Source organism: Ambystoma mexicanum, chromosome 9 (genome assembly GCF_040938575.1).
Source record: "Ambystoma mexicanum isolate Mex_15411 chromosome 9, UKY_AmexF1_1, whole genome shotgun sequence".
Lineage (NCBI taxonomy): Eukaryota > Metazoa > Chordata > Amphibia > Caudata > Ambystomatidae > Ambystoma > Ambystoma mexicanum.
Window position 1 is genome coordinate 670,034,684 of NC_090931.1, and position 22,669 is coordinate 670,057,352.

The following is a 22,669-nucleotide window of genomic DNA, read 5'->3' on the forward strand; positions in this document are numbered from 1 at the left end:
TGTGTGTAGGGAGGCAAAGCTTGTGTATGCGAAGAGTGAAAGGCCATGGGGCAAGTTTTTACTTTTCTCATTTGTATAGTGCACCATAAAACCCGGCGGCGTGAGGCCGCGGCAGTCAAAAGATCTTACACAGGATAACGGAGTAGGCAATGTGAACTTTCATTTGCACTGCAGTGTCTTCCTTTTCTAAATGGTGCTATAGAATTAATATCTCGAAGGCCGGGTGCAATATCATTCCATGACTTAGGAGCTGCCATAAAAACAAACTTAAACTTGGGTATGGTTACATTTGGGAATTTGTAGTTGGTTTGAATTATTTGACCTTAGCGTTCTGACATTGGATTTTTTTTGTCAGTGCTTCCTTTAAATATGGGCCAGTTCCCCCAAGACATTTGTGGTTAATGGTCAATAGCTGAAATTGGATCCTGGCAGCAACAGGAAGCCAATGCAGACTTCGTCTGGCCTCCGAGTAGTGTTTTGAAGTGTCTGCAGTTGAGAGATATCTGACTTGGCAGCTCCCACAAGTAGGCTACTACAATAGTCTGTCTTGGACCCAACAATAGCCCTAGCAGTAGTCTCGCAATTGGTTTGGGAAATGTAGCATGTAAGTTGACCCAGCAGTTTGATATCATAGGCCGTAGAAGACATCAGGCTACCTGTGTGCCTTCATGTTTAAATTCTTGTCTTAGACCACCCCCAGGGTTTTTTTTTCTATCTCACCCAGCTATTACAACGTGTTTGTAGACATCTTAAAGTTTGTTAATTTAATACTTGTGCCGATTACATCAACTCACTTTTCTCTTTATTTAGTGCCAGTCAGTTTTCCATCATATACCATGGATGATTTAATATGTCTCGTACTTTTTTTCTTCGTCCTCATGTTGGCCTGACACATTGAGTGTCATCAGCAAAGTTGGTAAACCCGATGTTTTTTTTCAGCAGGTTGAAAAAAGGCACTCTGAATATATTGTATAATGATGGCGAAAGGCACGCACCCTGTGGTAAGCCACACTTAGGAATTATGGTGGTAGCCTCTGCATCCTCACTCCATACTCTACAGCTTTGTCTGCTCAAATGACTCCACCCATAGGGCTGCACTACCTCCCTTAATCTGGGGACCAGTTTACCATGGTTCACCAGATTTTGCGTTGTCATTCTCCAGCATGGATTCACAACCGTTTCAGTTTCGTTTCTAAAGTCTTATACACCAATCACTGAGCTCTGTGTCATACTGCCGCAGCCAATGACTGCCCTCTACCTAAGCCCCTCAGGCAGCCATCTTCAGAAATTTGCCGCACATTCAAGTGTTGGGAGTCCTCGTGTTTTGCTCTTCCAGACCAGTGCCTCTACCCGGGTGACTCACAGGGGCATGCCTCTTCTGGATCAGCGAACCTGAGCGGGCTTCTAAGTCCTTTGAGGGTGCTTCATTCGTGGGGGCCCTACACAAGGCCAAGCGACGCAAGTCTGTCGGTTGCTGCATAAGCTGGTCATGCGACAGTCAGGGCGCGTTCATCGTCAATCCAGCTCTTTGTCCAAGAGGAAGTCTGCTACCCTGGGGAAGCTGCTGGAGACACCGGAGAAGGCCAAGCAGGGCAAGGTGGCCGACCTGCCCGTAAGGCCCAGGAGGTCATCCAGGACAAATTGTCCTTGATCGAGTTGGTGAGGCCTCATTTTTAGAAGGCAAAAGGGGCTGGCCCAGTCTAGGGTGCCCCGGTGGTGGGCAGTCTCTCCCTGCCAGGCTAGAATCTTCGTTCAAGCCAATAGAAAAGATTCTGAAGAGGAGGATGCTGGAGCTTAGCCCGGGACTGACCCCTCGGGACCCGAAGGGGGTGCGGGGGAGAGAATTCCAGGGCAGACATTTGTTCGTCCGAGGAGATACTTCTGTCTACACCATTCAGTGATGACTTGGGCACTGGACCCAGTGACCCTGACCCCCAGGTGCTCCTAGAGACATATTGCAGGATATCTCTTGACCCTCCACACGCTGGTGTCGGAGATTCAGAGGAGGTTGCCAACAGTGACCCTGGTGACACCAGGGCAACCACGGGCAAAGAGACCTACACCTCAATTCTAACTGTTGCTGGCCAGCCCCTTTCCTGTCAGTCCCGCCCCTAGACGGCAACTGGGATGAGGGGCTGGTGCTGCAGAGGAACCACTCCTCAGCCCCAATGAGGAGAGACCAGGTTGAAGAGAAGTACCGGGTGCCGGAGTCTGCGCCTGTGTCTGCGGTCTCGGCCATCCCCAGACTGTCTTGGCGGCCGCCAGGAAGAAGTCGTCGAGTTCGTCTTCGTCTGCGCCCCTGGACAACGAGGGGGAGAAATTGGATTCCAGGGGTAGACGGGGATTCCAGGGGTACAGGTAATCTACTTGGCGACAACAGTCAAGGTGGCCAACGCCTTAGCGATCGTGGCTAGATACGACCGGGCGCTTTGGTACAAAATGGCTTCCTTCAGTAAGGCATATATGGCCCTGGACATCCGGGCCATCAAAGCCAGAGACGTCAAGTACCTTGGGCACACTGCTGCAACACCGGATGGAAGTCTAGCAGGTTTGAAGGGTTTTGGTGGGGGCTCTTCCTTACTGCCAACCCTCTCGTTCTTCACCCAGGAAGCCAACAGGCGGTCGGTCCAAGGCTGTTGGGAGATGGCTGCCGCTGTCATCTAGGGCTCCAAGCAGGATTGAACCGGCTGATGGGTGTTGGATGCTCTCGCCCACTGACTCACGTTGGCATTCAACGGAATTGTCAGCGAATACCACCAGTGGCCTGACAGGAGCAACACATCCTTCAGCTGCTGCTGGAGGTTCGTGCCATGTTAAAAACTGGGTGATGGAGCTGGTCCCATGGCGACTCCAGGGTTCTGGAATTTACTCTAGGTACTTTCTCATAAAGACCGGGGGCTTGAGGCCCATTGTCGACCTACGACTCAACAAATAGTCAGGCTGCAACCTGCTCAGTCAACTGGAGGAGGCAGACTTGTCGTTGGATCTGGGGGGTGCATACTTCCACGTTCCCATACACGAAAAGCATTGGTACTTCCATGCCCCCATACACGTAAAGCATTGCAAGTTCCTGCGCTATGACTACAGGGGATTCATGTGTACCCTTACCTGGACAACAGGCTCGTCCGGGCGAAGTCAAAGGACATCGCCGTCGGATCACACGGCAAAGAACGTCCAACTGCTGACGGACCTGGAGTTCTCAGTGAATTATGCAAAGTCCTGCTTGACTCCATCGCAGAACGCACTGTTCCTGGGATCCAGACTCAACACGGTGTCCTGCATGGCCTCTGTCGGAGGAGAGGATAGCAGCCATCTTGGGTAAGGTAGCACTAAGGATCACCACTATGAGAATCATCAAATCGCTGATCAGTACGTCATCGGCTTTGCAGATTGCGGATGCCTCCACTCCAGTAGTTCCTCGACACCAGTTGGGTTCAGGTGTCCAGAGGCTTCAGGACAGGATCGCGCTTGATGAGTTCCGTCTGGCGATAAGGTGGTGGGCGTGCGTGCCAACATCACCAGAGGCAGACTTCCAGAGCCCCCCTGTACCAGGAGACTGTCACGGCGGACGCTTCTCTGGAAGGATGGGGAGCCCACCCCATGGCTGCCAGTAGAGAAGACTCTACACATCAATTTACTGGAGCTACGTGCAGTGTTTTGTGCCCTCTAAAGGGCAAAGTGGTGAGGGTATTCACAGGACAATACACCTGGAAGCAGGGGGGCACCCGATCCCCAGCGCTTTACAAAGAGGTGCAGGACTTGTGGAACAGGGCCGTCTCCTAGTGGATGTTCCGATCAGTTTCACCTGACAGGAGTAAAGAACACTGTCGCCGACTCTCAGCAAGGAGCAGTGCTCTTGCTCCAATGGGCCAGTACCCACATCGATCTGTTTGCAACAGTGACTAATTCCAAGTGCCGGAGGGTCGGCCAGCCGGGGAGCATGGGGGACACATTCTCCTTCCCTTGGGAAGGCCTGTTTCTGTATGCGTTCCTCCGTTGCCACTACTAGTCATCCGTCAACTCAGACGGTACCGGTGCAGGATGATCCTTGGCTGAGGCAGATCTGGTACCCGGACCTTCTCAGCATGTCAACGTCTCCTCCAGTCAAGCTGCCAGGGAAGGAGGTGCAATTCTGCACCACAACCCTGGATCGCTGAACGTGGAGGCCTGGCTCCTGTAGCATTAGTTTCGTGGTTACGAGCTTCCGGCAGAATGGCGGCGTCAACTTGCAGACACAAATGGAAGCGATTTGCAACTTGGTGCTGGTCGCAGATCCCCTCAAGTACTACTGTATTTACCGTCATTGGCTAAATCTGGGCTGGCGCACGCCTCCGAGGTACATCTGGCGGCTCTCCCGCTATACCAGGTCTCCGGGACGGTCTTCACTGTGGTCACTGTCTAGTCAAAATTAATCAAGGGACTGTTCCGTTCGTTGCCGCCGGTGAAGGCTCCGGCCCCAGCATGGAAACTTAACGTGGTACTGACTAGGCTCATGGGGGCTCCATTCGAACCTATGCATTCAGCTCTGCCCAAGTTTGTCATGGAAGACTGTTTTCCTTGTGGCCATTACGCCTGCAAGAAGAGTAGGTGAGATCCAGGCCCTGTCCTGCAAGCAGCCTTACTTGACTTTCCACGAGACGAGGGTGGTGCTGCGAACGCATCCCTCCATGCCCAAGGTTCCGTCGGAATTTAATCTCAGCTAGCCTTAAGTGTTACCTCTGTTTTTTCTGACTTTTTTTTTTCACTGGCTGAAAGGACTTGCGGCCGGATGTGGTTTGAGTGCTGAAGTTTTTGTGGCCCGCACTGAGTTTCTGGAAAACTTATCTGCTTTTTGTGAACTTTGGTTCTGTGAACCATGAGAAGGCCCTGTCCAAGGCTTCCATTTCCAGGTGGCTCTCTGGCTGTATCAGTCATTGGTTGGCAACTGACCGCCGTCCAAAAGCCCATTCCACCAGAGTAATCCCTGTGCCGACAGCGTTCCTCGTCTGGTGTGCCCCTGCTGGACATCTGCAGGGCTGCTACGTGGAGGTCCACGCCTACCTTCACAAGTTTCTACTGCGTCGACAGGGGTTCCAGAGGAGTCCAGGGTCGGCCAAGCAGTGCTACGCAACCTGTTCGCTTGAAGGTGAGCCAGTTCCGGAGGTAAGAGTAATTGCTTCTGTTGAGCCTTGACACCTCCCATGGTTGTGTAATGTTGTACTATGCGTTTATTCATATGCGAATCCACCCCTTGCTGGAAAAGGAACACGTTACTTACCTGTAACTATTGTGCTCCAGCATGGGTCTGGCATGGATTCACATGCGAACCCTCCTGCCGTCCCCTCTGCGGTTTGAGGTGGTTTAGAGGAGGAATGTACTTAGTAAGTGAATGTTTTTCTTTTACCGAGGATTACCGGCTTGACTAAGTAAGTAACTGTTCCATTCTGTTCTTTCCTCATGAGTTGGTTTTGTGAAGTTTCTTTCCCATGGTGTCCTTTATTAAAGTATATATTTATAGAACCTTGATTGAAGATTCCCTTTATTTTGGATTGTTATGCTTTGCTGTTTGGGTCCTACTGAATCAGAGCATAGCCTTCACTCATCCCATGTTGCCGGTAATGGAGGTATATTGCTTCACTGGCCTTGTTTTACCTTTGTGGTGACTCTTGGTTTATAGCAGTGTGGGGGTTCAGTGGGCATGTTGAACTCTACTCAGCCTTGTACTTCTGCATGGGTATAATCAATTCGTCCCACACTGCAATTTTGGTCAATTATTCGTTAAACAATATCCAGTTCATATTCTCTGCCAAGGCAACCAAGCACACTGCTTCTTATAGCCGCTAATATCATAGTTTGCCTGTTAAAGCACTGCACCAATCTTCATTACTCATGCCTTGAAGAAGGTTACATAGTATCACTTCTTAAAAGCCGGCATGTGTTTTGTGGTTTAAGCAACTTTGTGTTACCCTTTTTGTGTTTTGCTCTTAAGTTTCATTTGGGTAACTCCTTTCAAGGAACAGATTGTGTGGATTGTCTGAGAAACGTGTTGGAATGCTTTTTGCGTTTGACTTTCACCCTGTTGTGCCCTTTTGACCTTAAGGTGCATCTCCTTTCAAACTTATATTTTTGTCTTGGGTTTTTACACAGCGTTCGTTTTCATGGTCAATTGGCTCTTTGGGACTTGTGAGAAAAGGAGGGGTGGAGGTTTGATGCCTTGAAGGGTTATCAGTACCATAGCGTCAGTTTAAGAATACTGCTAAACGTTGCAAGTCTTTTTTTTCAGGTATGCATGCTACATTCTGCAGTCTTTCACACCTAATCCAGCATACACACACCACCGTTTCTAGTGGGGGAAAATGTGGACTGCCAAGATGTATGGGTGGTTTTCCCATATCCAAGCAAAGTGTCTTCCTGCATGCATAAATCACACAACTAAGAGTGATGCCTTGAATAGCATTTGACCACCTTGACTGCTGGCTATGTCTGCAAGTTTTGGATTACGGTGCATCCCGATATTTTTTCAACCCTTGCAGACAACTGGCCGTGCAATTAATGCACAGATACAATTAGCTATGTAAAATCTCCAGTGTCGTCCATAATGGATACTTGTTGAACTGATGAAATGATTACTTGCAACCTTTCGTCCCTACCACTGAAAGGAATCCTACTTTGTGGTTTGAGGTTAATGTCTCTATTGTGGAATGTAGTGTATTTACTACTTTCATAGTAGTTAACCTCATTCTGTATGCTTGCAGCCTATCTCGTTACAAATTGAAGTTCAGCCCTGACAAAGTGGATACCATGATCGTGCAAGCAATCTGTAAGTATGTCCTTTTTAGATTGTGCTTTAAAAAATATATATTGAAATACTGGGTGGTGGGATTTTGCCATTGTTGATGACTAATGAATTTGCCTATGAGAATGTAAAGGTCATCCCTCCTAGGAATATGACCAAGTCCACTGTAAGACGTAGGGACAATACATATAAAATCACAGGACAAGTCATCATTATGGGTATCGTTTCTTAGGACCGGTTATCATTTGAACAAATGTGTCGAGTTTTCTCCGGAAGCTTGTATATTTCTGATCTATTCTTAGAGATGAGTAGGTTGTTCCACATCATGGCTGCTTTGATATGGAAGGCTTTCCCGAGTCAGTTGGCCTTTTTGAATCTGGCAATTTCGATTTGACCTTTTGAATCTGATCCGAGTGGCCGTCTTGGTACATTTGTGACCAGTTTGCTATTCAGGTAGGACTCTGCAGTCCCGTGGATGCATCTTTGGCACCGTCATAGCCTTGATTGTATTTAACCTGTATAGATTCCTTCTGTCCTTGCTTATGTTCCTTTTTGGACTTCCTTTGTATAATCCTTACCGCATAGTTTGGCACTTGGCGATATGACCCTTATTTGCTCCCAACATAAGGGCGTTGCCGTAATCCAGCCATGATAGGATGTTGGCTCTGGCTATTCAACAATAGTCTTTGCTCGGGTAGGGGAGGATTGACTTGAGGAGATAAAGGTGGTATGCGCAGTTCTTATTTAATTGGAGAACATGGGCTTTGGCACTCAGTGATGAATCCATGTACATCCCTAATGTTTTTACTGTCTACAACCTTGATTTGGATGGATGCGGAAGGATTGATAGGACTTGTTAAGTTTGGCTCTGGCATTTCTTGGACCGAAGACCATTAGCTCCGTCTTATTTGCATTTAGACATGGGCAGTTGCTGTTCCAGTTCTCGATGGATTTGTAGACTACTTCCGCCCTTGCGCTATCCTGTTCGTAGTCCTTGCTCAATTCCATCACCAGCTGAGTCTTAGGCGTAGTTGGTGAAGGGCACCCAATTTTTCAAGGACCAGACCTAAGAATCTTATGTACAGATTAAATAGTGGAGACAGCCTGGCTCCTTGAGTCACGCTGCATCCAATTGTCTCCACAAATGAAGTTGTTACCCCCAGTGAACCCTGGATTTTCTGTCTGACAAGGTTAGCTAATTGCTTCAGAGCAATTGGCGACCTTCGCTAAAGCCATTTTGAGTTGATTATGGTATAAAAGATTGAACCCCGTGCTGAGGTCTAGCAGTATGAGACCAGTGTTCCCCTTTTCCATGATTAGCATGTGTGACTGCAGGTCCAACATTGCAGTCTCAGTACTATGAGCTGTGCGCAATCCGGATTGCTGACCATGTCGTATATTGAATTCCACATACGCTTGAAGTTTGACAGTTGCTATCCTGTCAAGTAATTGCAATTTATGGTACTCAGATTGCCTGGGTCTCTTTGATCTGAGTCCGGTTTCTTGGCTAAAGGCGTGACAGTGACAGATTTAATGCTTTCTGGGAACATGTCCATCACAGAAGAATGCGTTCCCCATTTTGAATAGAGGAGCGAAGATGTTTGCGTTTTCCAGGATGAGTTTTGGGGAAATGGCATTTTCTGCACATGTGGTAGGTCTCATTGAGGTTGGGCTTCTCAGTATTTCTTCTGTGGTGACATTTTTAAATTGGAAAGGTTCCTGTTGGCATGTGATCGATGCTCCTACTGCGTGATCTATTTGATGGCTGTTTTTGAACCTACTGAAGCATGGTCCTGGCTTTGACTTTGGCAGTGAAGGCCGATTGTACATTCAGTCCACCTTAGATGGAGTAAAGGGTGGAGTTTATGCCTTGGGTTTTTGTATTGATTTTAGTATTTCAAACAATTTGCTTGGAATTACCGGCTTTAATTGCTCTTTGTAGAACTTTCTTTTGGTGTCATATATTCTTTTTGTATTTTTTCCTCCCGTTTCTTTTTTTTTAAGGCGGTTAGGGTGTTAAACCTTTTCTTGTGGTTGCCATTTGGTCTAAATGTTTGTTTTTAAAGGGGCTATTTGATCCACCATTAAGTTGGCGTGACAAGGTTTGCAATCAATTTGTTGGAGGTATGATGGTGTTGAGTGGTGTAGATGTGCTACTACTAGCAATGGTGTGTTGGTGTTCCCAGTGTTTTGAAATGGGAGTATGACTCCCTATTTTTGAAAGTTGGTAGTAAAATGCTTTTTTAGGGAGTAAAATAACTCTTATACGAGCGTACAAATATGTGCTAACTGGGAAACAGAAATGTTTAATTTCTTTGCGCCTAGCGCTGCATGCACATTAAAAGACGCATGTTTACTACTTCTGATCAGGCTGTAATAATAGCAGCATCTTCTGTGGTACCATGTGCACTACTGGTCCAAATATATCCATGGAGCTGTGTGAGTGAAAGGGGCAGGGTAATGTGTCTTTATCTCCCATTTTTGGTTGGTAGTATGTTTACTCCCTATTTATTTTTGGGAGTATTTGCCTATTTTTAAGAGTAAGTGTCCGACCTTATTGAGCTCACCTGTAGGCCTCTGTTACACTTGGATTTGCATTCCCGCTGACCCTTCACTCCCCCTTTTGTTAAATTGTTTCCTACCCAATGTTTTTACCATTTATATATTTATATGCCCCCTGCTTTGCCATTTAAGGCTCTCTATGGCGTCCTGCAAGTTTTCAAGCCCTAGTGTTACAAACTTTGACCCTTTTGCTTTTGCAAACTGCTGTTTAGCTAAAGGTGGCTTTTCGAGATGTCTTGCTGATGTTGCCTTTGCCCAAGAACCTCTACAGTCTTGCTTGTTCCCTTTAGCTTTCTGGATTCCTGTCCAGCATGCTATGCTGTATATCAAAATTTCACATTCCCTAGTCTCCATTCCCGATCCCCTTGTTCTGAAAACTCTCTTGTTGAGCTTACTTGATTACTAAACTTTTTCTCCGCCATGGGGGTCTGGCATGGATTCACATGCTCAAATATTTCCTGTCTGGCTGGGAATCCTCTGTAAAGTTTGTCCATCAAACTGTTTCTACTCTAAACCAATCGCTGTATATCGGGCCTTCTCTGCATCTCCCGGCCATGGCGAACGAGAAAGAGGGGAAGTTCCCCCGGAATGTATGACCTCTTCAATGCCTTTTACTGTCTTCACCCGCACCACAAAGGTGATTGCGAGATCTGCATCCGGTTCTCCGAGAGTATGATGAAGGATCGCTCCAGTAGGCTGGTGGTGTGGCTAAGCGCCAAGGCCTCTGCCCCGTGCCCGAAGCAGGGTCAGGCCTCATTCAGGGCCGGCCAGTCCTTGAAGCGGGCTTAAGTCCTTGGAAGGGCGCTCAATCCTTGGGGGCCCAAAACAAGGCCAAGAACAGCAAGTCTGTTTCCATTGGGGTCGATCTATGAAAGTAGCACCGACTGCGCCCAGGGTGTCCTTACCCCCCGAGGCAGGAGGCCTCGGCAGGAGTCCTCGGCAGGGGCCGTGGCGAAGAACCTGGAAAAGAGAATGCTGTCTCTGAGCCTGGCGGAGACCCCTCCGGGTGCAAAAAAGGGGTTGTGATTAAGTCCCAGCCACAGGCAGTACCCCAAGACATGGACATTTCTTCCTTGGACGAGGGCCAGGAGTCTGTACACACGATAGGATGTCGGCGACAGGGAATCGGAGGGCAACTACAGGGTGGGGCCTAGTAGGCCTACTGCCCGACCCCCGCCGAGAGATGCATCTGGACATCCTTTCTACCCTACACAACGTTGGTGTCTGAAATCCAAAAAAGGATGCCTCAGCCTCCTGCGAAAAAGAGGAAGCGCCATCCAACACCGCTGCATAAACCTCCAGACCCACGCCAGGTGCCCTAGGATCTAGCGCCTTCCTTAATTTCCAAGCGCTTTAGTATTGGGCAAGTATTCAAACTATTTCTAAGCAGAGAGTCCAGGGGGAGGAGGGGTACTAGTTTTTTAAATAGAATGTGTAAATAACTATTAGCTGAATATGTTTTTGTAAAAATGTTAAATTCCATTTAGTTTTTCTCAACGCATGACAGAGTAGGCTCTGTCCTAAAAATAGACTACAGGCATTGCCGTGCTTCGCTAAGGCTGGCAGAAGCACGAGGTAACTCAGCAGCTGTTGGCTGTCTATCAAAAGCCCATGCAGGCTAAGACTCCATGCACAACATACAGAATTATGAAATCTGGTTTAAAAGATTGTAAGACCAGATGAAAGTATGAGTGAAGTGTGGAGAGTATGGCAGGAATAATTAAGGGTACCCCTGTAAATTTCAGGGACCTGGACACGGAAGACTACATCGGCAGGGCGGGTGGTTCATGCCATGGATGCCAGAGCTTCTGAGCTCTTCAGTTGACGCCTGAGGATACCAAAAAGGAAGGTTTCCTCTACCAGAGACGCAAGGTTGAGAGACCATCATGGTGGTGCCTTTACTGGACAACGTATGGGAGGAAGGCCTGGCCCTGTTGAAGAATCTCACCCCAGCAAAGCTGGCTAGACCTGAGAAAAAGTACCAGGTGCCGAAGTCTGCTCCCAGGTCACAACTGTCACTGGGTCGCTGGACTTGTGGTGTCGGGGGTTACGAGGAAGAGATCGTGTAAACCCCTGTCCTCTTTCCCGCCGGACAGCGAGGGGAAGAATTTGGATGCCATGGGGAGAAAAGTAATACGACTGGGACTTGGTACAAACTGGCTCTGATTTTCCCAAGAAGATGGTGGAAGCGATCTCACTCGTCCACGGGGGGAAGCGGGGGTTGGGTGGCTTCAGGCCATGCCATCATGGTGGCCCTGGACATTGCCGACACAAGTTTCCGGCAGATGAGAACGGTGGCTGCCTTTATTGTGGCTGGCTGAAGGCCACCATTTCCGTCAGGAGGTCCAAACTAGGGTACTGGACATGCCCTTCGGGGATAACATCTTCGGGAAGGCCGTCGACTCCTTGTAGGCCATGAAGACTGTAGTGAACACAGAGCACAACCGGTCCTAAGGAGTTCCACAGTTTCCAAAAAAGCTACCCAGTTACATTCTTGGCTAGGGAAAACACAGGTGACACAAAGGTGGTACTACCATACTCCTAATTAAATCCAAAAAATGGTAATGGGACACTAATGCATCAAGAACCACATCAAAAAACCACAAAACAAAATAGTTAAACAAGACACAATTACCCCAATTTAGCATCTAACCATCTCACTCTGAATTTTAGTCAACATTCATTGTCATAACAATCATAGGTGGGGGTTAGTAGCCTTTAGTCGGGACCATTGTTCAGTTATTTTTCATATACATAAACATCGGTCCTCACAGAGGTGTCTACAACTCGGTGTGTTGCTAGCCTTGTATCGAAGCACTCTGTGACTGATTCTTTCTTTCGAGCTTGGTCAAGGCTGTCTTCAGGACACTTTAATACACTCCAAAAAGTATATGGAGGACACATTCACCACCAGAGGTAGTGCAAACCTGCATCGAGACCCAGGGTCGCTGAACCTGAGGGCTTGGCTCCTGTGCAGCCTTGGATTTCTGTGGTTGTGAAATGTTGTACTGATATGTATTTATTCATGAGCATGTGAATCAATGCTGGACCCCATGCTGGAGAAGGAACAAGTTGTTTACCTCGAACTATTCTCCAGCATGTCTGGCATGGATTCACATGCAAACCCTCCTATACTGCACTTTACGGGATTATGAAATCTGAAGATGGCTTCCAGAGGAGGGGCTTAGGGAGAGGGTAGTCATTGTCTGGGGGCAGTATGACCCAGAGCAGTGTGGTTTAGAGGAGAAATGCAGTTTGTAAGTGAAACTTTTCTTTTACTGAGGATTTCCAGCCTCACTGAATATTCAGGAGTATGTGAATCCATGCCAGGCCCATGCCGGAGAACAATAGTTACAGGCAAGCAACTTCCATATATTAAACAATTTTTCAATGTTATGACAACTTTCCAAGTATAAATCTTATGTAGAACAATAGTAATTGGGTATAAAAAAAGGTTTTTATTAATACAGGTTAAAGCGTTTCGAAAGATGTCTTCAGGGGTAATTTTAAAAAAAAGAGAAAATTCTGTAAGTGTAAAATCATTAAGATTCACCACTTGATGATCATGCAAGATAATTTCTAATTTCTCGTTTGAACTCTACTTCCGTTGGTAACCTTGATCTCGGTTTTTTACTTTGCCCATGTGTCTGGGCAGGCTTTCTCTCCCCTGCACCTAAAGATTAGAAACTTTATCAATCTACCTTAATATATATGTAGACCTAACAGGAGTGCACTGTACACATTTTTACACTTCACGGTGTTGCAAAGGGTCTGCAGGCGTCTCTGGTCATCTTCGGTTACTTGAAGCTTCACCGTTAATACAGTTCCAGCACACTCCTCTGCAATCTTCCCCAGCATTTTACAGAAAGGATGTTTGGCTGTCCAATCAGGACAGCCAACCCCTTGTGGGAGCTGGTCCTCTTCAGGCCGACAAAGGACGCAGTGGAAGACTCCTACCCAATTCCTGCCTGCCCAGACACTCTGTAGTCTAGGCAAGGATACCAGAGGGTTCCTGCCAAAGGCAACACACTGACCTCCCCCTCCCAGAATTGGCCCCTAAACTGGAAAGGACATGGACAGCCCTAGAAATAACAGAAGCTCCCACGGCACCTGGACGGGTGACACCAGATAGACGAACTCAGGCGACACGCACAGACAGTCAAATACCCCACCCGCCCCTTAGTTACCTCCAGGTACCACAATGTTGTGGAATTGCTGCGATATTGGCAATTAGCACACAACCTGACTTGTTGACATTCGCAGCTGCACTGGCCACAGGAGTATGAAGGGAGGACAGGTGGGGCTATGAGAGCCTGATGGAGGCGGGGACAAGAGTAAGGAACCTTGAATGTCAGAGGGACCCAGATCAGGACAGGCGCATCAGGGAGACTACAAAAGCCCAGCGCCTCAATTCAGGATAAAGATGCCAACTCCACTAACAATTTCCCCTCTGCATACACCTCTCACATTCCAAACCAACACAAACAAAACCTACAGCACAACAAACCGCACAAACTTCACTACACTGCAACAACAAAGCAAAAGACCATAGACTCGCACAACGTCTACCTGCTGCAAACACCGCAGGCCCAGCCAACGGACCTACCGGGCTAAGGCCGCCAACAGCACATCACTGCTCTCTTGCACTTTTCCTGCTTCCTCCCACTAACCCAATCTCCCCCTCTTTCAAAGCCGCCAGGGGACCACTCTGGTAGTGATTGTGTGCAGTACAAATGTCCTTTAACATTGTGCACTACTGAGGCTATGGACATAGAAAATTACACAAGGAGTAGAGAAGGATACTGGGTATCCCTTAGGTACTCCACTGAAGATGGTGAGCCAATCTCTCAGACTAGAGTTTTGGGACAGATGCTAAGAAAAGTAGTAGTATATAGAAAAAAATCTTAAAGGAGTAAAATAGATGTCTTTAATGGCTATGGAGCAGACGGACTCCATAGTACAGGTAGAATGTGAAGAAGAGTGTTCCAAAAGACAGAGCCCACAAGAATGAATGAGTGCAAAAAGGCTCCACTGGATTGAAGGAAAAGGGTCCAGAAGTACAGTAAAGTGCTGGGGGTCTCACTAGGAGAGGGTATGAAGCATACACATGATCCCTCCAACAAGTTACTGGAGAGGTGAGCATAAGGATACAATGTACTCTCAGCACTCCACATAGTGCAGCGTTTGCTGATCTCGTAAGAGAAAATCCCCCCTGCTATCGTAACTGCAATAGTTGGGGAAAGAAAAACCATGGAGGAGCTCTAGGTAGCTTCTGACAACACCGCACAAAAGGTGATGTTTCTTCACATAAAAAGTAAATGCCTAAAATCATAGGAAAGCATAACTCTGAAAAGAAATCCCAAAATGGTTCCTTGCACCTGATTTTAAAGAGGGGTGAGTAGAAAAAGGTTCCCGCTCATCCAGGAGAATTAGTTGAAAAATCCAGGCATCCCTTGGCCCCCTCCTACCTGCAAGGCTAAGAACCTCGGGGGTCAGCTCTGACTCCACACTTTCCTTCTCCGCCCATATCTGATGTCTCTAAAAAGTAAACATTCTACTGCACCACCTTTCCTCTCCTTCCCCCAGAAGAGCATGGTCTCCCAAGCTGTGGTTCTCTAGGTTGGACTATTGCAACAGTACCTTTCTAAATCTACCTGCCTCTACTCTCTGCAACTAATCCAGAATAGGACTGCGAGACGTGTCATTGGCTTCAAGCCCTGGGATCGTATATCTCCAGCTCTGAAATCTCTCCATTGGGTCCCAGTGGATGCAAGGATTGAATTCAAAACCCTCTGCATTGTCCACAAGGCTTTTTGGGGTCTGGGTCCAAAATACATTCAGCTATCACTCTGCAAATACCTCCCCTCTCGAGCGCTTCGCTCCTCGCCCTCTTAACTCCCTCAGGGTCAGTCGTTTTTCAAAGAAACAAGCTGGGAGTAGATCTGCCTTCGGCTGGGGCCTACCTCTGTAACAGCCTCCCTGCCACTCCGGAAGCACCTCAAGACCTTCCTCTTTGCTTCTGCCTTCGCTCCCCCTGCTGATCTGTTCTCTCTTGGCACTGTGCACCTGGCCACCCTCTCCTCCGGGCCCAGGTACCTGCTCACCCTGCCTCCCTCCCGCACTGCCTCCGGGCCACCCCTTGCACTGGGATCTGTATCTGTACCCATACAGTCCCCCGCTGCCCCCTTTCTTCCTGCACTTATCAGACCTACCCTGTCTGCTGCCTTAAACTCAGCACTTGCCAATTGCTGGCTGCACTACCACTGTTGCCTTTATTTGTTTCTCCTTTGCTCCGCACTTTCCACTTCTCCGCCTTCCATGCACTTTTCCCCTCTCCCATGCACTTTCACGTTCTCAATGTCACTGGGCCTAGTAAGATCGTTTTGTTCACCCATGTTCCCCTCCCTTGCCTTGTCGCGCTCTGAAACACTTGTGTACGAGCGCAATAGAAATTAAATATCAATATCCAGCAAAGTGGGGGAGACATGGGGAGAATCGCAAGAAGTGGATTTAACCCAAAAAGATTTATAGCACCCATTCCTGTGGGTACGTTTCAAAAACGTACCTGCAACTCGGCGTACTGCAGTGTATGAGTGATTGTATTTGTTTCCCCATTTCTTTCATACCCTATTGGCTGAACTGGGCCGGTCACTAGATGGTGGGCTTACATTTTAGTGTAGGAGTGGGTTGTGTTTGAATGAGTTCGTTTTTTTTTTTGTTTTTTTTTACACATGCCGTGTATTTTCATGGTATGATGACTAAAAGCTTGTAGCTAAATGTTACTTTAGTGTGCACGTTCTTGGGTTAGCTATGTGTACCAACTGCATTTCCCAAACAGCCCTCCTTCCTTACCTTAAGCCGGACTGCTGTGCCACAGCTATTACTGATGGGTTTGGTGCTTCCTTCTAAACCTCTAACATTTAGGTTACATGGTTGCACAAACATCGGTTGAGAACCATGTAACCATTTCCCTAACAGTTGGCAAGGAACCTCTTTGCTTTCTGCTAAATTTGTTTTTAGGCAAAATGGATATGTTAAACGTAGCTCTCCAGGAATGCCCTTTAGTTGCCAAAGGCGGCTAAGGTGTTCTAAGTTTGTGGTTTCAGTATCAATAAGTTGTCATTAGCGCAACAATTATTCAAGTATTGTTATCAAAGCCCTGGCATGTGAGTTTTGCTGCTGCATATGCACTACATATTGCATTTACTCCCCATTTTTTATGTGCAGGCTGGTCTACCCCAAAAATGACACCCTTTTAGTAACCCCCTTGGCTGCAACTGATTCCCTTTAAGGCAGTGGTGATTTCTGCTTTCTTTGTGATCAATGAGGTTGTACAGGGACTACCTAATCTGAAGTATTGTAGGCTCAGATTATTTTATGTACCGATTGTTGCTTTCCTTGATTTGTTGAGAAATGTAGTGTATGACTAATGGGTCAGTGTCCTCTGCTTTCGACTGGTTCTTGTAGTGGTCCTAGCTTTGATCTTCCAGCCTCTCTGTGACTGAATTCTTCAGATGTTTATGCAATGTATTTGGCGCATGCAGTTTTTTAAACTGATTCACAATTTTCTATTCCTGCATGAAATAGCCCTGCTGGATGACTTGGACAAGGAGCTGAACAACTACATTATGCGCTGCAGAGAATGGTATGGGTGGCATTTCCCTGAACTAGGCAAAATCATCACGGACAACTTGACTTTCTGCAAATGTGTGCGGCAAGTTGGTAAGTATTTAAGGGGCAACCTAAACCTTTAACTGCACAGAAATGCGTTTTTGATATGGTCATAAATGGTAATCGGCAACAAAAGGTTGTGAATATTCCTATGACCTGACTGATTGCAGACCATTTATCCTGGCATACAGTGAACTTTGCTGTGTGCCTTAACGAGTTATCTGGTTTAGGTAACTTCCATTGGAAAACCTCATTATTCAACAGGGACCATCTTGGAAGTTTATTTGTGCATGAGAATCAGCATACTTGGGCATTATTTTCCATTTTCTTAAGCCCGACATGCCAACCTTTCATCTTGAAGGGGCACTCATGGATTTTGGGGCAAATTGCGATTTCTAGTTTGAGCTATTCGCACCCCCCCAATCAAGGAGTGATTGGTGCAGCCTTGTTTGCATAGGACTGGATTGACTGTTTGGACAATCATTGATTGGAGAGTGTTCAAATTGATAAAATCTAAGAACTGCAAATATTAATGTTTTGCTAAACTCCTCTCTGCCTCCAACCCGAACTTGCAAATTAAGCTTGCCTAGATGTGTGGGTGCAGTGGGATGGCATTCTTTAGCTACTTGAAATAGCATTTTGTTCTGCAGTATAATCTAGTTTACAACTATTTTGTTGCTGTTTTTTCAGGAGACCGAACAAACTTTGCTACTTTTGATCTTTCTGAAATTTTACCAGAGGAAGTGGAGGTTGATGTGAAAGCTGCAGCTGAAATATCCATGGGAACTGAAGTGTCGAAGGAGGACATTTGTAATATTTTGCATCTTTGTGACCAGGTAAATTAGTTTGTAATATCATAGTAGACAATAATTGCCTTGTCATTCTTTGCCAGTGACAGCAGTGATGATAACTAAAAATTGCAATCCTGAAAAAACATGAGGGTGCAAAGTCACTACCTCATCTGATGCTGTCAAGGTTATAAACCACTGGTAAATAACTGAACAAATGTAATTGTGTTTAAGTATGCAAGGGGAATATCTCCTGGGCAATACCTATGTCTTGAGAGCAAGACAGTGCAGCGCAACCGTTTTTTTGTATTTGTAAAGCTCACTGCAGCCCAAAGGCATCGAGGTGCTGTTGCAAGCAGGTGACTTAGTTACAGGTGCGAAGGATTGCACGTGGGTTAAACAGGCATGTAAAAGTTGCATAACTCACAATACATAGCCACGCAGAGTTTACAGTGCCATGGATAGATGGGAGGCAGCAGGGAATTCTGAAGCCCCAGAGGTGGTCTCTCATAACCATCCCAAGGGACCATTGGCAATGGCATGTCTCTACACCAGCTACAAAAGTGCACAGGACGTCACTGAGTTGTAGGACACCTGCACTGTGGACCAGCCACCCTAGTGCTTGGTATAAACTAACTGCAGGGGTAGTCCATCCCTAGTTTCTGCTAATTGTGAGGAATGCAGGAATTTCAGGGTCTGTTGTACAAAATATCTCCCCGAAATGAAAGGCTCATGAATTTGAACTACTCGCCCCAAGTTTGATAGTGTTATTAGATTGTTAATACCTGGTTGAAATGCTGATTGCTTCCTTTGAAAATGTATCCTTGAACCCCTGGATTGGCACTCTAACCAACAGGGGACCCTCTGTAGCTGCCATTGGCTCTCTACCGCCGCCAAAATGTTGTCCACACCATGCCAGGGGAGCACATAGTTTCCTAGATCTTCAAAGCAGCCACAGCCTTTCGGACCGCCAACCCCTTTGTTGCTGATATTCATAAACTGTCAAACAGGCCCTGGGCGACTACTTGAAGAGCGATCTTCAAACGCTGCCCAAACCAATCTGCACATCCACTCACCAGTATCCTCCTAGTCAGTTGTCTCAACTGTGCCTGTCTAACCTTTGATTCTCTTGCTGCACTGAGGGGTGAGTGGGTTTTTAGCCTCTACTCATCCTTGTACTTTTGCATTATTGAATTCAATTGGCCTCAAAACCCTTCAGAGTCATTGCTTGATAAGTGGGCGTTTTTTGTGTGCTTGAAGTAATGTTGTTTTGTGGGACAGCATGTGAGGTCCATTTGAGACAAGAGGGTGATTCTCGTTCCAGGTCTCCACCTAGTTTTTGCTAATTGTGAGGAAAGCAGGAATTTCAGAGTACAAAATGTCAGAAGTGGGGCTCATTATTGATTGTTGCTACTTGGTTGAAATGCTGATTGCTTCCTTGTCTGTGCCTTAATGTTAGGTAATCGAAATCTCAGAATATCGTGCCCAGCTCTATGATTACCTCAAAAACCGGATGATGGCCATTGCACCAAACCTTACAATTATGGTTGGAGAATTGGTTGGAGCCAGACTTGTTGCTCACGCAGGTATTTTTGTTTAACTCTAAAGTGTACACTGCTTGTTTAGTGGAGGGGGGTGGGAGGGTCTTAACTGTACTGCCTAACTACGGTTTGGTGATCTGGATATTCATTTAATGTCCTTACAACCAGCGGAGTATTACTTTGTTTTTCTAACTAAGCACATGCTTCTTCTGAGACTGGTGTCGAGTAGAAAGCCCACTTTTGTGGTAGTTGAGATGGATTTCCAAAATCGACTCTGGGTGAAGTCTCGGAAGGGCTGTGAGTGGTCTAAGGCTACAATGATTCGACACAGAACTGGACCAATAATTCAAGTGCAATGATTAATTAGACCTTCAAATTGCACACAAGTAAAACCTAGTCTAATATTGTCACTTATTAAAAAAGCAATATATAAATTGGCCTTTGAGAGAAGAGAGCATGATTTCTATGACCATTGAAACATAGGTAAGTATGCATGAAATTCAGTAAAGACACTTTAGAATAACCACAAAGCAGTTTCCCCTTACATTTAATGATTCCAACCCTTCAATGGTTTCGAGCCTTGTGGCCTAATGTTATCAGTGCCAAAGTTCTACTTTTTAGGTAGCTTGATTAAGCAATTTGAATGATTTATGAAAGTCGAAAAGGTAAGCAATCGAACGGAAATCCGTCACTAGGATAGGTCTAAGAAGTGATCCTTGACAAGGCCTTCAACCAAAGTCCATAGAATAATTTAGGTACAGGATTTTACGCTTCTGTGTAACCCTATGGATAACCGGGCGAGAGGGATGCTGACCCAGACGGGGGTAGGGGGGACTTCATGTGAAGAAGACTGATTACAACAGGAGTCGCCATGGTCTGGCAGTGACGGCGAGCCTCCGGGGATGAACAAAGGAGCAGGTCCTGCACAGCTTCAGTTGATGCAAGCATGCGGAAAATCCAGGCGCAAGCATTTAGTACAAGCTGACTATCCTAAGGATGCATTCTGGAAGGTGACTGCTGCAGCGAGGTGGCCCTGGAGAGAACTGGTTAGTCCTGAAGCACAAATCCTTGAGCAGGGGTCGATACTAGTTGTTACCACATGTCCACGGGTCAAAGCACTGACACACTTTCTTGATCAGGACAGAAGAGCAGGGGTTCGCCTCTGGTTTTCAGCAGACCTCACTTTGTTGGGGTGTTGGCTATAATCTGTGAAATAACTGCAGGAGTCCTCTTATCTAGTATTTGGACTGCCACCAGGTCCTCCATTGGTTAAGGCTTTGCACCATTCCAACTGGCAGGGGCTGTCCAAGGAATTTAACAAGGGAGACTATCTCACAGTACTGATTCTTGGGGACTGATCAGTTCACGCTAAGAATTGGCAACAAGCAAGAGTAGTTAACCATGGAGCTTTACTGCAAACCATGGCGAAAAGGAAGGGTGTCCCTTAAAAACTTTTGGGTGGTGGTGGTGAAGCGGCAAAATATTTTACTCTTGTTCAATTGAAGGGCATGTTCAAGCATCCACTTTTTAGTGAGCCGATGAAATGCTTAGATGAAGTAATGTTGGGGCACTTTACTGGGTGTCATCGGAATAGGAGTATCTCTGCCTAGTTCATAAGATTTAAAATGGTGGTCTAATATACAGAGGTGGAAAAAGAGTGGAATCTTGCGGTGCTACACAAGTTGTATTCTTTAAAGAAGACAAGAACTGGCCTAACCTCACTTTAGTATGCTCGGAGCTATACCATATGTAAACCTAATGGGAGCATATTGTGTTCTACCATGTTGCATTCTGCTGACCAATCTAGAATCACATCGAGTGTCCTATCTCCCTGGTCAGCTAAGTGATCCCAAACCCAAGAGTACGTTTCTTATGAGTAAACTGTTAATAATTACGGGACGTTTAACACCTTCTCCAGCAATGGGGTCTACACCTTCTCCAGCACGGGGTCTGGCATGGATTCACTTGCTCATAAATATTCCCAGTCAGACTGGGAATACTCAGTAAAGAGAATCTGTTTCATTTCTGAACTTTCTCCTAACAACCAATCACTGAGCTCTGGGTCATACTACCCCCAGCCAATGACTGCCCTCTCCCTAAGCCCCTCCACTGGCAGCCATCTTCAGATTTTTACCGCACGTTCATGTGTTGGGATTCCTCATTTAGCTCGAGCTTCTACTGTTTTTTGGAAGAGTTCTATTTTTCGGTCAATCGGGCCATGTGCTCCATCGGTCAACCTTCCAATTAACGGGGACCAGTTTTTCGGATTCTTCAGCGCCCCTCAAGACGACATGAAGCAACACAGGTTCGATCCCGGGTCCGTGCTTAGAAACCTCTGGGTATTTGCAACTAAGACATGTGAGAGCGACTCGGGGCCCTCGGGCTGTGTGAGCACTTTAAAAATGCAAATAAATAAAACATTGTGCATTTTACCAGGAGAGCCCCTTGCACGTTGAAGGATCGGCACAGGAGGCTCAACAAGTGGCTACAGGCCGAGGCCCCTGCTCTGGGTGAGTCGCAGCAGCATGCCTGTCCCAGCTCCATGAAGGCTGAGCAGGCTTCTAAGACCTGTTGAGGGTGCCCCTCCCGCAGGGGTCCGGTATTTTTGGTTCAAGATCGCTCCCGTCCTGGACTTCCTTTCCGACGGCATGAGGTCTGAAGTGTTGGAAATTCTGCAGGAAGGCAAGGTGACGTCGTAACACCATCACGGTGGCCAGACATTGCCGACGCGGGGTTCCGCCAAATGGGCAACAGCGTTCGCCTTAGTCGTTGTGGCTGGCTCGTGGCCACAGACTTTCGGCAGGACGTTCAGTTAAAGGGGGCTGGACATGCCCTTCGACTGGGACAATTTGTTCTGGAAGGCTGTGGATGAGTCTCTCCAAGCCATAAAGACGGAGACCGCGCATACTTTGGGCACTCAACAATGGAGGTCATCCTTTCGGCCCTCAGGCAGCAAGTCCCCAGAATCCTCCAAGGCGTTTGGCGGGGGCTCCTCTTCTTACCACCAACCCTCCCGCTCCTCGGCCCATGAGTCCAACAGGGGCTGCTCCAAGGCCTTCAGAGGAGGACATTGTTGCAAGGGTCCCCAAGGGCGGCCCTTCGATGTCCAAGCAGGATTGAACCGACCGTGGCGTTGGGCCTAGACCCATGCATCCCAGTGGGAGGCCGGCTGGGGAACTTGGTCAGCACGTGGAAGACCATCTCCCCAAATACCATGAGTGGCCCGGCAGGAAAACCACGCCTGTCAGCACCAGGTTAGCGCCATGCTAAGTAAAGGCGCGATGGAGCACTTCCCACCAGGGCTCTGGAGTGTACTCAAGGTACTGCCTCGT

The 22,669-nt window shown here is 47.1% G+C and overlaps 1 protein-coding gene and 1 non-coding gene across 3 annotated transcripts in view; both read left to right on the top strand.

The window, feature by feature from the left end:
* NOP58 (NOP58 ribonucleoprotein) overlaps positions 1-22,669 on the top strand; it is a 79,543-nt gene that overhangs the window by 18,605 nt on the left and 38,269 nt on the right. For both annotated transcript variants that reach the window (XM_069615511.1, XM_069615512.1), the window contains exons 6-9: positions 6,735-6,799; positions 16,925-17,059; positions 17,699-17,844; positions 19,256-19,382. In XM_069615511.1, coding sequence (XP_069471612.1) covers positions 6,735-6,799; positions 16,925-17,059; positions 17,699-17,844; positions 19,256-19,382 — 473 coding nt within the window. The remainder of the gene's footprint in view (positions 1-6,734; positions 6,800-16,924; positions 17,060-17,698; positions 17,845-19,255; positions 19,383-22,669) is intronic.
* On the top strand, positions 17,901-17,981 carry LOC138490618 (small nucleolar RNA SNORD11B). Its single transcript, XR_011275556.1, has one exon. It is a non-coding gene; the product is annotated as a small nucleolar RNA SNORD11B (small nucleolar RNA).